At 57.3% G+C, this 19,031-nt stretch overlaps 1 protein-coding gene across 1 annotated transcript; it reads right to left on the reverse strand.

The window, feature by feature from the left end:
• Nucleotides 1-350: 350 nt before the first annotated feature.
• Nucleotides 351-16,572, reverse strand: LOC117650926 (ATP-binding cassette sub-family G member 4). The gene is made up of 11 exons (XM_034394574.1): nt 16,397-16,572; nt 10,262-10,382; nt 7,474-7,663; nt 5,822-5,967; nt 4,720-4,961; nt 3,362-3,472; nt 3,098-3,288; nt 2,530-2,698; nt 2,276-2,376; nt 2,045-2,200; nt 351-1,938 (listed from the first exon to the last, which is right to left on the reverse strand). Exons 1-11 carry the CDS (start codon nt 16,449-16,451, stop codon nt 1,597-1,599), a joined length of 1,824 nt encoding a protein of 607 aa, XP_034250465.1. The 5' UTR covers nt 16,452-16,572; the 3' UTR covers nt 351-1,596.
• Nucleotides 16,573-19,031: the final 2,459 nt, after the last annotated feature.

Below are 19,031 nucleotides of genomic sequence, written 5' to 3' on the forward strand. Positions count from 1 at the left end.
GCGCGGCGCGGCGGAGATACTGGACTAGTAAACGGAGTGGCGGCACTGACGTATTCTCTGGGGGGAAGAGGGGGGGGGGTCAAAGGAAAAATTTAGATCTAACGCGCGACTAAGGTCAACCTGATAAGTAATCTGCTGGACGAACCCCAAACTGTCGTCAGGTGCCCCACTTGACAACCTAAAACAAAAATACTGCTGCTGAGAGTCACTGCTCTGACTCCAAACAACAAAAACCGGCGTTCGAGTTCCACTTCCTTTTTCGTTGCTGCACGCCAACAGCACACCGCTTCACCAGCCAGCCTTAGCGCAGTTACAAGAGGAACAGTGAATTCGGAATGAAGCAATGCTAGTAGACAATACTCTCACAAAGGTATTTATTTATTTAAAAAACGACGTAAGAGAATAATAAACTGTGTTGAATGCTTCACGACGAATGCTCGCTCCTTTTAAAGTGGATTTCACAGACAGTCATACAGGAGACAAAATTAATCTGCTATTGTGCCGCCCTGCAAGAGCCCACCCACGCCCCTACCTCATTATCTCATCAAGGAACAGTTTCTGACTGGACTGCCCCACACCATAGTTTGGTGGAAACGTGATGTTTCTTACATAAGTTTCATATTTAAATTTCTAAAATTTTGACTGGCAGTGCTTTACCCCGCCCTGCGTGGAAGACGATTCGTGTGGCAGCACAACTAGTTGAGCAACTATCAGGGTGTTTCCTCGCTTAATTAAAAGTAAAAACTTAAATCGCTATTGGAACAACGCTCCGTTCCTTCTATAAGAGGCTGTGGGGACCGTCCATCAAGCTCGCAAGGACGTTGCAAGCAGGACTTAACCACCCTCTTCTTATTTTTCTTCCTCGCTTGAACCTTAATTGAAAATCAGTTACACACTAAAGATTCTCCTAGCACCTTGAATCATTATCGATAAAGGACGGTCCCTGCTGGTCGAGACCCTGCTCGATCTTTGGCTCGTTAAGTGTAACTTCGAAGATGCAGCTGGCAGGGTGATATCACGAACTAAGCCTGCAACTGCGATGCTCTTCCTAATTTTACAGTAAAACTAAGATACAAAAGAAACATACACACGGCTAAACTCTAAACATTTTCCGCGTATCTAATAGGGGTTTCTGCCCGGACTCGATTCGTCAAATTTGTTATGATTAGCGTTTGCAAAGCTTCCTCGTGAAGCAAACGCTCGGATCTTAATACTAACCTAAATACATTATCACAATGAGAGTACTAACTAAACATACAAATCCAACTAAAACCTACTCCAGATCATTTCCAGTCATAGTTTCATCCATTCTGGGAAATAAACAGAAATCCGTCAACACAACCAACGGTCTAAGTACAAATTTGGCAAGAATGCAACGGGACGAGTTGATCAAAGCGTGGCGCCGCCTGAAAATTCAAGCCTTTTTGATCCGCAAGCCCCGTGGGGCACACCGGAACGCAGTGCACAGGTCCAGGTGACAGGACTGTCCACTGGTCAGGTTCGTGAGCACCAAGACCAAGGTCCACCCCATGGTCCACTGCGGCCACTCGTTTGGCGGCAGTTTCTTCAATTTCCTTTCTCTTTCCCGCACACGCGTCAGGTTGACGCCCTCCAGCGCAAGCCGCACCAGAAGGTGAGGCGGTAGAAGGCGGCCAGGATGACCAGGTTGACGATCTCGCTCCACGCGCTCTGCCCCTCCACGTCGAGGAAGCGCAGCACCTTCTTGGGGTTCTGGAAGTGGCAGTAGTACTCGTTGCAGTCGAGCATCTGGCGGTCGAAGCCGAACATGGTGAGCACGAAGGCGGCCACGCCGCTGCGCAGGAAGGACGTCTTCATGAGGGCCGTGATGTACCAGGGGATCTGCTGCGCGAAGTCGAAGCCGTACACCGCCAGCCCCATGAACGGCGCGATCAGCATGGGCCCCACGGCGGACCCGTTCTGCAACAAGAGCCTGAGTAGGTAGGCAGCCCAACCGACGCGCCGGCCGGAAGGGGGGCCGCCCTGGCTAGCGCCTCGGGGGCAGACCGTGGAGCGCTGCACGTACCGTGACGCTGAACACGGCCCCGATGGAGTGGCCGAAGCCCTCGGCCACCAGCGAGATGAGGATGCCCGTCAGCACCATGATGAGGAACCTGTCCAGCTCCATGGGCAGCCCCGACGAGTAGTAGATGATGGCCAGGAAGTAGCTGGACAGCACGAACTGCACAAAGGAGCAAGCGTGACACACTGCGCGCTCAATGGGAGACGGCGGAGGGGTCCGCGGTCCGCGTTTTACCTGGAGGGGCATCTTGGCGACGCTGAGGGCCACGTAGTACGCGTTGAGGCCGTACCATCTGTTGAAGTGCTCCTTTTTGAACAGCTTGACATCATACGGATCTGCAAGAGAAATGCACGAGGGCTTCAGCATTGCTTTGCACATCACGCGCGGTGGCGTAAACAGGAAAGAGGGGGGGGGGCACCGCTCCTTCACTTTGAGCCGGATGGGCTGCCTACCCTTACGGCGCGGCCAAGCATGCCGGCGGTACTCACAGACGAGGACGGGCACCATGACGTGGGTGTACGTGTAGAAGAGCACCAGGCCGATGGAGAACTTCATGTGCGTGAAGAACTGCGAGCCGTCGCGCGCCACGTTGAAGTAGAGCACGGCCACCATGAAGGCGCACATGGAGTGGTGCATGAACTGGATCTGCAGCGCCACCTGCCCGAACAAACATTCCTTAATCACTCGTCGAGACAACAGTGGCAACTGCATTTTCGACACACGTCCACACCAAACGCCTCTAAACCACTCGTAATGTGCCGATGCGATTCTACTGCTAATTAGTGAGGACAATTCTTTGTCAACTACGGCTTGGTTTGGAGACCACTGCCGGCGTGGTGTGGCGGTTAGTTCGCAAAATGCAGTGGTGCAGTAGAGCTGGCCTTGCCGACGTACAAGGCGTTGGAGCACAGGGCCAGGGCCGGCCAGGGCCGCCGGCGACTGCGAGCTCACTCAGCGCGGCGGAGAGTTCCCCGCGAAAGACAATTTTATTTGCACGGCGTGGCGCGTCGAGTGACACCGCGCCGGTGCGGCTGACGCCGCGGAGGTCATTCGCACCTTGTTCCTGCAGATCTGCAGCAGCATTCGGCGCAGCAGCACGGCGAACTGCAGCCAGCACGACGTGGGGAACTGCATGTCGTCCTGGCTGCTGCCGTGGCGGCGGCCCGGCGTGGCGTGCAGGGGCGCCTCCGGCTCCGCGTCGACCGCCTCGCCCTGGCTGGAGCCGCTGCACTCGCTCAGGCACTCCCCTGGCGGGCCAAACAGTCACTCTCGTGGCGCTGGTTGGTTAAGATTCGGAAAGGCCACCCTGCCCGACATTACCTTTGTCCACCTCCAGCATGCTGCCCTGGGGCGTCCTCGTCAGCTTGCCGTTGTCCACCGACTCGGAGAGGATCTGCACGAACTCGGCGTCCGAGTCCGTCAGCTCCATCACTGCAACAAAGCGTCGAACCAAACTTTTTGTGATTTTTGGCGCAGTTTTAGGCGACCAGTCCCGCGGCCTGTCCGTGGCCTGTCCTGCAGTTCCGCTCTCCTTCGCATCCGTTTCCCCGGCCAAGCAGACGGCGCGCTTACGTCACTCGTCTGCCGACCACGCGGCCGACGCGACATCGCAGCGCCGCCCTCCGAAAGCGGTCAGGGCCCCGGCAGCGACAGCCGCGACAGCCGCGACAGCCCCATCGGCCGACCGGGACAATGCGTAACGAGGCGCGCGTGTGAGTGCGTGCGTGAGTGTCAGTGTGAAGGTGTGTGCGTGCGCGCCTGTTTGTGCGCGCATTCACTCATGTTTGTGTTGAGGGGGACAGCGCAGCCGCCACCACGTAACGCGGACAATGTCAAGGCCCAAACGGCCATCGCCAAAGGGCCATCGCCAAAGGGCCATCGCCAAAGGGCCATCGCCAAAGGGCCATCGCCAAAGGGCCATCGCCAAAGGGCCATCGCCAAAGGGCCATCGCCAAAGGGCCATCGCCAAAGGGCACTAACGCGCAAATCGCAAACCCATTCGAAACGGTAGTGCGTTGGCAGTGGCGAAGGCCATGCTGCCTTAGTGCCTCTCATCGAGGAGCGAATGAGCGGTAGCCCTTGCCCACTCGCACCGTGCAGCGAACACTCTGTGTCCCCTTAAGAGATTGCCCTGGCCCTGCAGCCCTGCAGCCGCGATTCGGGAGGCGACTGGATCGATGCGGCCGGGCCATCGGCCGGCCCGGTTCAAAGGCTTGCATTATTCGGCTTTCACTTCTCCCCTGCCCCACCCCCGCCCCCTCGGCCCTCGGCCCGCCGGGGGCTTTGCGCGGGGTTTCGCACAGGGCTGTGGCGGCACGGCACGCCACGGCACGCCACGGCACGCCACGGCGCGGATCCACGCGAGCTCTCGCCGACCTGAATCGCATTTGCAAAACTCGGGGCGCCGTCGAAGCGCAGCACAGAGATGGCTGCGCAAGGCCGCCCACTGCTGCAGCAGCAGAGCAAGCCTGTCTAGCCGACTGTCTAGTTTCGCTGCTTCCGCGAGCAGCATTTTTCTATTAGCAGATCACTCGAGTGATCAGAAAGCCATGGTTTGAGCGACGTTTTCCGCGATGAGGCGTGGCCGCGTGGTGCCAAACGACCGAGTTCCTCGTGCAGGTCATACCACCGCAGCTTGGTGCTTCGCGTTTTGGGGTGCTGTTTTTGCGAGTACTTACGAAAGTCGGCGGGGTTGTAGTGGCGCGGGCATGCGATGTGCGACCGCGCCAGGAAGGGCACGAGCTGGCCGGGCGGTCCCTGGAACACGCAGCGGCCTCTGGCCAGCACGTACACGTGGTCGAACAGCTCGAAGAGGCTGGCGGACGGCTGGTGGATGGTGAGCACGAAGGTGCGGGGGCCCTCGTGCGCCAGGCGGCGCAGCAGGCGCAGGCACTGCCCCGTCGACACGTTGTCCAGGCCGCTGCGGCAGAAAGGCACAGTCAAGGCGCAGTCAAGGCACAGTCAAGGCGCAGTCAAGGCACAGTCAAGGCGCAGTCAAGGCACAGTCAAGGCGCAGTCAAGGCACAGTCAAGGCGCAGTCAAGGCACAGTCAAGGCACAGTCAAGGCGCAGTCAAGGCGCAGTCAAGGCACAGTCAAGGCGCAGTCAAGGCACAGTCAAGGCGCAGTCATTCGAGTCCTTAGGGCGCCAGCCACACCATCCGTGTCACAGGGCCTGGACGTGGTACCCAATCACACGGTGCGTTAAAGGGCTAGGCGCGCAGATTTTGACCGCCAAAGTTCGGCGTTGTGAAAAGATGGCGCCGCGCGCGAGGTGGGTGGGCGTCGCTGGCACTGCCAATGCTCGGCGCCGCGTTCCGGTTTGCATTCACGGTATTCCCTGGCCCACTCGTGCGCAGCGCCGTGCCGAAATTTAAAGCGCATCATCTCCGCGCCTTGCGCCTTAACGTAGAGTGCGATGCAAGCGAACGAGTGCCGCAACGCCGGGGCAGAGCGGGGCAGGGCAGGAGCATGCGCAAACAGTGGCGGTGCCTTCCCAAGGGCGATGCGCTCGGGAGCACCGCCGCCGTGCAGGCCGTGCAGGCACACCGCAACCACCTACGCGACCGCAAGCGCGCAAGCAGCCGAGCGATTCCCAGCCATGCCGAACGCTCGCTTCGTCCACTGTCTCCCTTGGTCTCCATCTCATCCATGGGTGTCCCGTGGGTGCGAGAAAGACAGAGCGACGCTGCGATCCTTCGCATAGCCGCTCGGTTGGCCGACCGCGGCGTGGTTCTGCTGCACCGGCGGCAGACATTGGGCATGGCCTGACCCAACCTCACCTGGTGGGCTCGTCGAGGAAGAAGACGGGCGGGTTGTTGACCAGCTCCAGCGCGATGGACAGGCGCTTCTTCTCGCCGCCCGAGAGCCTCTCCGTCCTGGTGGCCGCGGCGTGCAGCAGGCCCAGCTTGTCCAGCACGTCGCTAACCTGCGCAGAGAGGGACATCAGTCGCCGTTTATGTTTTGGACTGACTTTCAGCGGCCACGGCGAGTGGCCCACGCCGGCAAATCGGACTCCCTCGACGAGGCTGTATCTTCGAAGCTTTCTTTGGCGTGCCTTTGCCAGAATTCTTAGGAAACACCAAGAATACTTGAGAATACGAGTATGAAAAACCCAGCGAGTTTCGAGAAAACCCGGACGGAATGACCCCTATGCGCAGACAGGGGCCGAAGCTTGCATTCCGATTGCCTTCCGCTGAGGCGGCGCCCCTCCCCCCGCCCTTTTTTTGGTCCTGCCCCACCTCGCCGTAGTATTCCGTTGTTGGCTTGACAAATTTCCGCCGCGACGCCGCTCACAGCGACCCGCGGAAACCGCTACGGCACGCACACACCGCGAGACGGACCACGCCCGCCGCCCGCCGCCACGCCGCCCCACTGCAGCGGGGCCGGCGCGGCCTGCAGCCCTGCAGTGTGCTCGAGGTGCAGTCATTATTGGCGTCTCGTGCGGGACGCATGCATGACTAAACGCGTGGCCAGTCCGGGCCAGTCCGGGCCAGTCCGGACCAACCAGGGCCAAACCGCCGAGGACAATGCGATAACGTTCCCTGGTCCGTTTTCAATGAGCCCTTACAGAATGTATAAACGCAACTGACTTATTCCGAAGGTGCCCGCTATGAAAGGCGTGGGGGAAAAGACTGAAAATAAGAACGGGGATCACAGAAAAGGAGTCGCAGCAGGCGGACTCGGAGACAGCAAGCCAAAACGCTTCTCCAGCAATTCCTTGATTGTGAGTATGAAAGGAAAATGCCTGGCGCGCTTTATCATTCTGCCTGAGCTCGTGCGGTAAGTGTCGGTAAGTGTTCACATGCAAAGAGGCCTTCGCCTCGCAAATGCATTGCGGCGGCTAGACCAAACGGACATTGATTTTTAAAATATTTTTAAGTGCACTCAAAAGAAATGGAATGAATCAGAAATTTGTCTGATAACGTGATGACATCCAGCCCAGCCCTTGTGCACGTGACTGCTAAAAGCTGGCTCGCTCCTCAGTGACCCCACCGTAATTACAATCTTCGTGATTATGAAAACGCGCTTCTCCGTCCAAGCAGGAGCAACCTCTCTGTCACTCTCACACGCACACACGCGCACAGGCTCTGCACTTACACACACACACACACACACGTCTACGCGCGCTCGGTTGCGCTTATACCGGTAATCTCAAGGGCGTCCGACCCGTCTTATTGATGCTCGCTCTGCAACGCGGAACCGGCAGGCAGGCCGGGCTAGCTAGGCAAGCCAGCGCCGGCGCCACGCCTCGCGCCTCCTCGCGCCTCCCAGGGTCCTGGCCAACGTCTCTTGGCAGAGCGCACTTTCCTTACGGGACAGTCAGAGCCAAAATGCCCTTTGGAGCGCACCAGCCTCCGGTCCTACTCGCTCGGACCCGAAGCCTTTGACGGGACTTCCCCCGCCGTGCTGCGGCGCGGTCAAGCGTACTCACCACCCGGATCCGCTCCTGGTGACTCGTGTTGGAGGGCAGCTTGAGGCTGGCCGACACCATCATGAGCTCGTGCACGGTGAGCAGCGGCTGCAGCAGGTCCTCCTGCGTGATGTAGCGCGAGCACTTGTTGAAGGTGCGGGGGTTCCTCTGGCGGCCGTTCACCGTGAGGGAGCCCTCCACGCCGCGCGTCCTGGAGGAAGCACACAGCACAATGAGTTCGACGTTGCATCGATACCGGTCGGTGCATTGATCGGGCATAACGCGTTGCCTCAGCGCCCTCAGCGTTGGGCAAGCCACGGCCCAGCCACGGCCAAGCCACGGCCAAGCCCTAATGATGCAGTGGCGCCGGCCTCTGCCTACAATTTGCTGCCGGCAAAGGCAAAGGCAGCGGCACGAAACGAAACGGGCCTCGCGCGTACGCCGCCCCGCCGCCCGCTGCCGACCTGACGCACTGACGCAACCCCCGTCCGATGCCCCCCCCCCTCCGGGCCCTCTTCCCAGAAACTCGAGGTAATTAGTCGGTTTCTAACGCGGCGCGCTTAAATTCGTTTCAAGTGTTCGTCACCAGGTGGCGCTAAATTACTCCAGCGCCGCGTAACGACGGTCGCTCCAGCTCCAGCTGATAATGACTTCCGTGAAAAATATCGCCATTGGCTAGGGGAGAGGGGAGGGGGGGAAGTAGGCGTTCTCTCAGGGAATGTTTAACCAGAGAAAAATTGAGGTACGTGTGAACCGGCCTCCACTTAGCTGACGCGGCGATGACAGGGAAGGGGGGAGAGGGGCACAGAACACTTTCTCCGGAAGGTCCCTTTTCCAGGCAGTGTATTGCAGAGGCCCGTATGGCAGGACTGGAATCGGCACGCCGCGCCGGGTCGAAGGACGGTCGGACGCAGGGACGCCGGGCGGACGGACTTGGACGGTCGGCCGGAGTGGAGTATGACGTTCGGGCGGCGGGGGGAGGCTGTGTACTGCAGGAGCACCGCGGCATGCATGAATGGGCGTAGCACCTTTCACTTTTATCGAACTCTGCAGTCGTGAGACATGCGATTCGGTTCGCTGTCTTCGCGGGAAAAAACGACTCCTTTCGGGTCACTTTTAGACCGCTATTTCTGCAACGCTGCGATCGCGGTGCGGCGCACGGGGTCATGACAGGCGAGAGGCGGAAGCCTCTCAGTGTACGTGCGGCGTGCGGCCTGCGGGCTGCAGCCTTTCCCTGCCACAATCAAGAATTCAAATCGGCCGAGGTGGCCCCAACATGATTGGGCCGACGGCGCGCCGTGGCGGGGCGTGGCGGGGCGTGGCGGGGCGTGGCGGGGCGTGGCGGGGCGTGGCGGGGCGTGGCGGCGTGGCGGGGCGTGGCGGGGCGTGGCGGGGCGTGGCGGGGCGGGGCGTGGCGGGGCGTGGCGGGGCGTGGCGGGGCGTGGCGGGGCGTGGCGGGGCGGGGCGTGGCGGGGCGTGGCGGGGCGTGGCGGGGCGTGCCAGCAGGGTGGCAAGGCCGAGGCGGGGGCGTCCCGAACGACACGCATGCTGGCACCTGCCGCGGACCACTATTGCAGTTGCACTCCGGCATGTTGTGTCATATTTTGCACTCGTCCAGCGCGTGGTGTGGTGTGTGTGAGAGAGAGGGATAGCGATACTGTGTCTGTCTGCGAGTGTGTGATCTACGCTGATCCGCCAAGTATGCCAAGTATAAGCCTCCTCGGCCGAGTCCAGAGCGTCATTATAATTTCGCGGTAAACTTGACATTTCGAAAGTAAGGCGAGCTAACGCCAACTCCACGGCATAGACACATTTGGACTGGATGCGAACGCCGCGACGAATAGGCGCTCTGCTTTCGAACCCTTTTCCATCGCCAAGTGGAGCGATGCTGCCATAGGTCACGCTCAGGTCACATTCAGGCCGCGGAGGGCACGTGCGGTGTCACGCAGCGCACCTTATGGCTGTGGCTTTGCATTGTATTCCACGGAAAGTTTCGGGGAAACTAATTATTATTCCAAAGCAAAGAAGGCGGGCTGAGGGCAGGGCTCCTGGTGGGGCGCGGCCCGCTTTGGTGTCACTCGGTGCGATCTGATGCCAAGAACGAGTCACCGTGGGCCATGCGAGTTCAGCGACCGCACCGCGCAATGGCACACGGACCGCGCACCGCACCGCTCCGCGCACTGACCACGGCCACGGCGTTTGGTTGGCAGCGCGCGCCACGGCGCCACAGCCCGGTGAGGCAACCCGCGGCTGTCGGGATCGTCCTGCAGGGGCAGCACGGGGGGGCTGCCGAACAGAGGCTGGAAACACTGCCATCCTTGGCTCCCATTCGAAACGCCCCATTGTGAGCTGCCCAGGCCCAGGCCCAGGCGGTGCGTGTTCGCGGTTGTTGCGGGGGAAATTAGTGCCCGCAGTCCGCGCGGTCCGCAGTCAGGGGCGTGGGAACATTTTTTCGTGGGTTCAAGGCGCCGTCGGAGTGGCAATCAGAGTGCGGGCGGTTGCACAGAGCGGTGTCGCCGTGGTGCGCCGTGGCCGTTGTCAAGGGACTGTCTCCGGTCGCCCCAGGTCGGCCCGGCCGGTCCGCTGCGGGCAAGCTAACCGCTCTGCATCGCCCTACTCGTCCTGGGCTCGGTCATAAGCCTCCTAGCCGACCACGCCGCACTGACCCCTCTCTCCTCTCCCAGGACTCCCCCGCGACTGCAGTCACCGATCGAAGCCGCCAAAGGTATGCGCTCCCACGAGCCTGACAGCCCACCACGATGATAGTTGGTAACTTACAACTCGTTGTTTTTGTTCTTTCAACACTTACGTGAGTCCGGACAGCGCGTTGAGCAGGGTGCTCTTCCCCGCCCCCGACGGCCCCAGGATGGCGGACAGCTCGCCGCTCTTGAAGCGCCCCGACACATCCTTCAGGATGACGGGCTTGTCGCCTGTGGACAGAAAGAAGGTCTTCCTCAGTCGGGGTGGGTCAGAGAGGCGTGGATGGCAAGGGATTCAGTCCTCCGGTGCCTGGCCCGCTCAGCCGGAAAGCGGGTTGTCTCTCTTTGCAGCATTTGCTTTGAGTGACGGTGCGTGCCGCGGTCGCCGCAGTCGCACGCTTTTCCTTTCGTCGTCCAGGGTTGTTAACGTTAAATTAACGGTTAACGGCGTTACGACGTTAACGTTAAAGTTAATTTAACGTTAACGGTAACTCGTTAAACATTCGGATAGTCCGTAACGTTAACGCGTAAACGTTACGCGACCCCTGTAACTTTTAACGACGTTAAAGTTAAATTACGGCACTAATTATGCAAAATATTCGGTCTAAAAATGACTTGGAAGAGATTTTGACATGCATTTGGGTCAACTAAACCTCCTTATTTCCGTATTTTAACAGTCAAAAATTAACATGACTCATTTCTTAAATCGTCCCACAGAGGCATTTTTGGTAGATTTAGTAAACAAACAGAATTTTTCATCGTTTAAGTAGAAGCAGGGTTAACTTTAACGGGCGTTAAACGTTACGCGTAACGTTAACGCGTTAAACTTTTGCTGATACCCGTAACTTTAACGCGGTAACGTTACGGGTCTCTTGGTTAACGTGTAACTTAACGCGTTACGTTTTAGATTTAACGTTAACAACCCTGGTGGTGTCGTTTCCGACGCGTTGCACTTCCTGCCACTTGCATCACCAAAGTTCACAGGGTGACGGTGAGACGTCCAACCAAAATGCACGCATGCACAAAACATATCACCTAAATTAGTCTTACAACAAAAATGTATGGACTAGAAGGGTGATACTCCAATGAATGGCCGAAAAAAGCAGACATCAATGAGACTTGTTTTCCATTTTGAATTTATCAGCCTTCATCGATGACCCAATAAAGTATCACCCTTTTTCGGTCTTACAATTTAACGGGTCTTTTTGTTGCGCCAACAGATTGTTAGTTTTACCAACAAAATTTTCGTTACTGGTACACATTTTTTCGGTTATCACGGAAATAAAGTGGGTGAACTATAATTCCTTTTTTCCGTGTTCAACTCGCGGCCTCGGAGTCGCACGGTGAAAACGGAACCTGGTTTTCCCAGGAAGCCAATGGTGAAGGTATAGGCGATTTCCAGGAAGTTCCTGGGAAAACCAGGAACCGGTTTTACCGTGCGTAGACGAAAATTGGCCCTTTTTTTTCATTGGCCGGCCTGTCGAAAATGTCATGAAGCCACCGATGGGGAGTGAGATTAGCGCAGAGAGGTGTTGCGCGCCGTGTTGCGTGCGTCAGAATGTCGTTCCCATGGCTGACTGCAGCTGCCATGGCCAATGGCCCGCGGCCCAGGGCCCACCGTTGGCCCTGGCTGAGCCTCCAAATTAATGCAGCAATAATTTACAGCTCCACCAAGTGCAGTCCGAACGGGTCTCCTATGCGGCCCGCAACGCCCCGCTCCGAACGGCTCCGAACGGCCAAACCGTTTCGACACGCGTCCAGCCGAGTCCAGCCTCACCGCCCGGGGCGCTGCATCGCGACACGGCTGCCATTGGCAACAAAGTAGTAACGCACGAAGAGTAATGCCGCTTTGAGCGGTGTCGGCGTGTGCGTGCTAGCGCGCAGCTGGACGTGGGAAAAATGGCCGCTGATGTGTCCGTTTGTCTTGGTCCGATGATTTTGCGACGACAGTAAGGGTACAATTTTGATCATGAGAAGGCAAAGCAAAGTCGTTAGTGGCGCCGCCGCGGGACGGACGGACGGACGGACGGACAGGCGGACGGGTCGTCGGCAGCCCGTGAAGGCGGCAAAGGCGGGAACAGCGTTAAACTGTCCGGCCAACGCTGTTTCCCTGTGCGTGTGTCGCGTCCAAGTAGAGCTGCCCGCTGCCCCGTGCTGCGCGGCGCTACGCGGCGCTAGGTGTCGCAACGAGTGAAATTCACACGAAGGGGCCGAAGGGGGACGGGGACAGCGAAATGAGTGTCTCCGCGTAACCATCTTCCCAGCGGACCGCGTCCCGGCCCCGGCCCGGCCCCGGCTAGGGCGTCCCTGCCGTCCGAGCTGCCGTGCCGTCCCAGGGAAGAAGGGGTCCGTGGAACGCGAGCGCGGCCGCGCGCCGGCAGTTCAACTCCCCGTCGCCGGGCACCTTGGTCACCCTGCGTGTGGCACACGCCGTGTGCCCATGGGCCAGTGGCCCCACCCACACGCCCTAAATACGTAAAGACTAATAATCGAACAAAAGTCTTGACGTCTTCACTTTGGTTCTCTATGCACACAATTTATTACAAAAGTTACACCTGTATGTAGATGACAATACTTGAGTACAATAAATAGAGGGAAATTTGCATTTTGTGAGCATCTAAGTTGTTCCAACGTGCCCAAGGCCAAGCATGGCCTGAACTGTGCTTTACAAAGCTTGACATACACAAACGCACAGCATCGGTCGAGGCGTGGCCAAGCTCTCTTCTCGATTGTGTACACTTAATTATTGAAGACTGCAGTCGATTCTGCAAATAAAAATCCCTATTTTGCGGAGTGGCTGATCAAGAGGCGGCCCTATGAGGGGGAGAGGGGCAAAGTGGCGCTGTTTGCATACTTACAGCGCCAGTTATGGATATTTCCTACTTTTTAAGTGGTTATAAGAATGCCCCCCCCCCTTTTCTGTATCCACTCATGATGTTGGGTGTTGAGGCTGGGATGCCGGGCTGATTGCACTTGATTACAGCCAGCCCTTCTACACACGATTGCGCGAGTGGCCGCGCAGGAGGCAGGAGGTAGCCCCTCGGCATCGGTCCGCCTCGGTCCGAGCGTCTGGCTTTTTGGTCCTGCGGGAGGCCCGAGGGTACTAATCTCTAAGTCCACAAGACTTTGTCGGAAGCAGGCTTTGGCTGAGTGACTGAACAGAACCGGGGCCACTGAACGGACACAAGAATATACCAAAACCGCAGCGGTGTGGCCGGATATGGCTTTTTAGTCCGCATAGTGTCACCTCCCAGTCATATCGGTAGCAAGGCCGCGTTATCGGAATCCGTTATAGCCACGATTCCACCCCAAACTACTTCGAAAACATGTGTACAACAAAATTCAAATGCGGAAAAAAAATTTATTAAAATTTTTAAAAAATCAACAAATGGCACAAAATTAGAACAATTATATAACAGAATACTGACGCCTTGCTTCTGTTTCTAAGTTCCAGGAGCCCCGTCCGTTGCTCTTGCCCGATGTTTCGATGAAAAGACAGACGCAAGTTCGTCCTTCAGCGGCAAAGTCAAGAGGGAGGCCAGGGCCTTAGACCAGGGAGGCACGGAGACGCGCTGATCACCCCAATTACTCCAACCCTAATCCCGTCGAGGCGCAAGCGCATTTTGGCGTCCGGGTCCCCATCTCCGGGCGGCGGGCGGCCCGGGTCCAGCGAGGTAATATTAGGCGCGACCGCAACGCCGTGCAACGCCGCGCAACGCCGCGCAACGCCGCGCAACGCACTCCGGGCCCCAAGGCCCCACTGGCCCGGCCCCGCCCCTCAGGGCGATGACCGGAGGCGCATCATTTTGCCAACTGAATTGTAAATTTAAGTACGCCTTCTTCAACCGGTGCATCCGGACCATCTTGACGAGTGAACTTTTTACGATCCTACCCAGCAGGTTGATAGCCTCGTTGATAGCACAACTGCTGTCGCGAAAAAAGCACAGTAAATGTTAAAGTAAAGTAACGCTCCTCGTTTGACCGAACGTTCACTCCATTTTCCTGAGGTACGCCTGCGTTAATTTGTGAGAAATTCCTTTTACAGTGCAGCGAGGGGGCGTCGCCCAATAAAAGCCTCAGGCGTTGGACCACGTGCCGCGCGTTGCGTGCCCTGGGCGTTGGGTGCGGTGCGGGGCCGCGGGGCGTTGCGCTGGGCATGGCCAGGCATGGCGCCCCCGACACGCATCCTAGTGCGATGAGTAATATCGGCGGCCCGGATGACGGTGGGCTGGCCCTGTCGCGTCCTTGCAGGTCGGCATTCAAGGTGAGGAGTGAACCACCAGTGTACTCATGTGTACCAATTCACCCGTACTCAGACTACTCAAAAGTTTAAAAAGGGCGAAATTCTTTAGTTTTTCGCCTAATTTGGTGTTGAATGCCGTTTATAACGCCAAATAAAGCCTTTAAACGTTTACAAAAGTGAAATTTATGAGTAAGGTGTACTCACCCGTACTCATGTACTAATATAGAGGTAATATAGAGGCAAAATTGTGGTATTACACAAGTAATATACGGTAATATATAGGAAATATACAAGTAACATAGCCACCGCGTACGAGGTAATAAATGTGTTGTCGACCCCTCGCATGTACTCATGTGTACACCAGAACGAGGAGTGATTCACCCCTCGCTTCAAGGTCGGCCCTCAAGGTCGAGCCTGGCGGCTAATCACGCTGTGTGTTTCCGACCTGCCTTCGACGTTTTCGGGCGACCAAAAAATTGCCCCGTCGAGCGCCTCGGGTGGCCCAGGCCGACATTCTAATCAAATTGGGTCAGTCAGACTCGTTGCGCTCCATGATAAATGCGACATAATGTACCCAGCAAGAAAGTCACGGCGGCCAAAGAACCGCGAAGCAATGTCAAACCGCCGTCCTGGTGACCGGGTCGTTGTCCAGCGGGGTCAGCTTTGTACAGCAACCACATCGGAAACCAAACACTGCTCCTGCTCCCAGTCCTTCGTTTGCGTGCACTTGTCTTTCACAAATTTTATTTCCGAAATATCGCTGATTTTCAGCGGATACTTAAAACAGGAAAGAATACAAAAAATACTGATATTAAGTAATTGTACTTCAGCCGAGGAGGGAACACACGGTCACGAGTAGGAAAAATACGTGGCCGAGGGCAAACATCGTAGAAATCGCGTACATTCCAGCACACTCTCACAAGTATTGTACACAAAATGGTACAGTGGGTGACAATGGGTCGGTCACCCTCCCAGTGAGCAGGTTGGCGCCGCGACATTGGCGCTCCAGGTCTTGGCACGTCTTTGTTTGCCTGTTTGTGGTCACAACGTAGTGGCCACGCAGAAGTCGTGTGAATTTCCTGTCATTCCGGTTTTTTGCACGACTTTTCTTACAAAACTCATTGTACGCGCCAATCCACAGTACATTCACGCCAGATAAAGGCGTGACGCACACGTCATGTCGATTTACGGCGCGAATTTCCTGTCACGCCAACTTTAGGCGTGACTTTTTGTCGCGCCATAATTTGGCCATGTGTCCGACTATTCAATTTTCAGTGTAGTGGCCTCCGACGCTTGTAACGCCTAGGAGGTAGGCCACCGGCCGTTACGCTAAACACAGGTGTGGAGATGGTGGCCTACCTCGCCCCTGCCTTCTTAAGGGGCAAGGTAGACCACCATCCGCGTTGCATGACAGACCGGTGGCCTACCCCAACATTACCATTACCATTAAGGGCTAGACCACACATAATCGTAGGCGATATGCACAGGCGGGCGGCCGGGCGGCCGCTAAACCATCATGGGAAAATCGAAGTTATTGACAGCTCTAATCGTCCCAACCTACCCGTTGTCGAGATCACTCTTAAAAGACAAAGTTGCAGGGCGGCCATGAAAATATATGGCCGAAATAAATCCCCATGTTGAGAGCCGTCAAACTGGCGCTACCAGTCGCTTTTGCAGCCTTCTCTTGTACGCACTTAAACGACGGATGCGATGGGATGCCGGGAGATTTCGACTTGCAAGACTTAGTCCACGCTGTCTAGGGATGTGCGAATAGTTCGTTATCGAATCGAATCAGCCCTGATTCGGGGGACATACCGATGAAAAAGGACTTTACATAATTTTGCAGTCTCCATTTTTGACAGCACCCCGAAAAGAAAGAGCCCTTTGGGCCGTTTCATCCTTGCCGCTCAAGGGATGCAAGTGGAACCTCTGTGGAGTTGCGACAACGGGTCCTTCCTCCCTCGTGTGCCAGGCCAGGCCAGGCCATGCAGGGCGTCCTTACCGCGCAGCTTCCAGGACTGCGGCGTGTACGACAGGTTGTGGAAACCGACGTCCATGGTGGCGGTGGGGCGCGGCGCTGCACTTGAGTCACTCACACACGCATCCCGTCGCGGTGGTCGCGGCACAAGGCGGGCACAAGGCGGCACGTCGCCCTGGTCAGGGGCCAGGCATCGGGGCGTCACCGGCGGCGCACGCGGCGCGGTCGGAGGGCAGCGGCGGCAGGCGTCGCCGGTCACAACCCGTCACAACACGGCGCGGCGAGGGCGGTCCACGACTGGCGGCGGCGGCGGGGCGGCGTGGCTGACTGGCACGGCCAACGGCACGACGGACGGAACACCCCCCCCCCCTCCCCGCCAGACGGCGCTGGGCACGCTGGGGGAGCGGACGCCGGGCGGCCTGGCTGGGGCCTCTAGGGTGGCGGGGCGGTGGGGGCGGTGGGAGGAGAAAGGGTGCCCCCTCGCCCCCTCCGTCCCCGCGCAGGTACGCCGTTTCCATGACAACACGGCGGCTGGATGAACCGAGGATGAACCACAGGACAGGGCGAAAGCAATATTCTGAGTGAGCCCCCCCCTCAAAAAACACTCCGCCTCAACCGCCTCAGGCACACAGCATTGCGGTCGCCTGGGCTGACCAGGCTGGACGCAACCATTACGAGCAGTGCTGCTCAATTAGATGCCGTTCCGAAATTCGCTCAGTATAAGTACAAGTACTGTGAGAACACTCGAAGACACCGACAACGGACACGTGCTGTCGCGTGGCCGGTCTGTAGGGGCGAAGAAGACGATGGACAGAGACAGAGCGTCGAAACGACACTCCGGTATCGGTCCCGATCGGTCCGCAGCGAGTTTCAAAGGCGTCTCGTGCCTCGGCCGGAAAAATCATTGTCTATTTTCGTGATCGAGCGAACAGGGAAACGCGATTTACATGCGACTGACTCAACCAGAGCGCGTCCAGCGCGAGACTCGGGTCTCGTGGCTCCCAGGCCTGTCGGCTGGACTTCCTGGAGCTCCTGGAGTGAAGAGACTCTACGCACGGATTCAAGGTCACCCGGCATTTGGAATAGCAAGCTGCCTTCGTTTTCTCTACCACCTCTTTGGTGCCGAGAATGGACCCACGAACTCGCAAAGCGTTCACTATTTGCGTCCACGCGGTAGAACTAAACTAAGGGAATCAAATTCTCTAGAGGACGGTTAGCTTGCACTCACACAGCACATAGTCAGTACAGTTCTCCGGGTCATTGAGACGAGTCTGCAAAATTGTCCAAAGTTGTTTGGGTCCTTGACAGGTCAGAAACACTGGCTGAACCATGTGTGTAGCTGGTGTGTACTACTTGCACTGTCGACGAGTGTCGGTGTGTGCCGCCGCTCCGTTCCACACGCATCCGCTGGACGTGGACTGCATGGAGCAGCCAGGTGCGATACAAGCGTTTCGCCAGCAGCACGCGCATCCAGGCCGCACCAGCCACACCGTGCCACGCCCCGCTGCAGTTAATAAGCAGGCTGTCCTTTTCTCTCTCTCTCTCTCTCCTTCCTCGGTGGCGGCATGTTCGGCAACAGCTGAGCGAAAGGCCCCCGCCCTCTTCAGGCAAGGCATCGCATTACGTCCCACAGGAGCCACCTCTCCTCCACGCTGTGGCGCGCGCTGTGCCAGGCTGCAGATAACTGCGGATACGCGGGGCCACGGTCCTGGCTAGGGAGCCACGTCCGCGAACACCCCTCTTCGGCTTGGACTAGGGTAGGTTAGGCGCCCAGGGTGGCAATATGTGCCAGAGTTTCAGCCTGCAAAGCAAAAAATATTGCGACTCGGTCCTTCCCTAGCTCTCCACTGGGTCCACACCTGTCTCTGCATATGGTTCTCGTAGTGGGTGAAAATATTGTTTGCCATAGGCGGACCCAGCGCCGGCCCTTGGAGGGGCCTTAGCGCGGAGGGGCTCCACGTATTGCCTACTCACAGGGACAAAGCGTGGACTTCTGCCTCCTGGGAAGGGGAAATTATCCCCCCCCCCGGCAGCTACTTGACTAGGCCTCTTAGCTGATAAACTACCTTAAAATCCATTAGAATCAGCCTCTGTGGTGGGAAAGGGATATTTGGTGAATCGAATTTACTAATCCGAATCGTCAGTTCTACTCGTAGTTTCATTAGAACGACAGCAACAAGCACCGCAAGCGGCACAAACCATTGGCCTCTGCCCTGCCCCCACCCCCCGGCCTCGGCAGGTGCGTTGCGGATTCGGAGACTGCTCATGCGATCGGAAACGGATATGAGGCGTCTGAAGGCAGTGTGGATTGCCATCGCTGCAATGTCCGCCCTATACTGCAACGCACGGACATGGTCTGAGCGCGAGGAGCAGACTGTCGTTTAAGGTCAGTGTCGGCTGGTGTCCACTCGCACGCGCGCAGAATGAGAAGAGATCTAGAATCGACCAGGGACGAAATCAGCTGTTTGGCCATTCTTTCTGGGGTACTATTTGTGACATAAAGTGTGCAGACCCCCCCCCCCCAAAAAAAAAAAAAAAAATGCTTTAGTGGTGTAAATTTTATAGTTTGAGAATTGGAAATCAGTGTTTGGACAAGAAGACTTCACAAAGCAGAGCAAAAGTGTTTCTCTGTGTGCATAATGTGTGCTGTATTGGCAAC

Source organism: Thrips palmi, unplaced genomic scaffold (genome assembly GCF_012932325.1).
Source record: "Thrips palmi isolate BJ-2018 unplaced genomic scaffold, TpBJ-2018v1 HiC_scaffold_5, whole genome shotgun sequence".
Taxonomy (NCBI): Eukaryota; Metazoa; Arthropoda; class Insecta; order Thysanoptera; family Thripidae; genus Thrips; species Thrips palmi.

Bases quoted from the DNA above. Each gene is read 5' to 3' on its own strand.
- LOC117650926 (XM_034394574.1), bottom strand. From the start codon at position 16,451: ATGGACGTCGGTTTCCACAACCTGTCGTACACGCCGCAGTCCTGGAAG. The intron at 3,473-4,719 runs GTAAGTACTCGC...GCTTTGTTGCAG, and splicing joins CTACAACCCCGCCGACTTTC to TGATGGAGCTGACGGACTCG. The intron at 1,939-2,044 runs GTACGTGCAGCG...CTCTTGTTGCAG, and splicing joins GGGCCGTGTTCAGCGTCACG to AACGGGTCCGCCGTGGGGCC.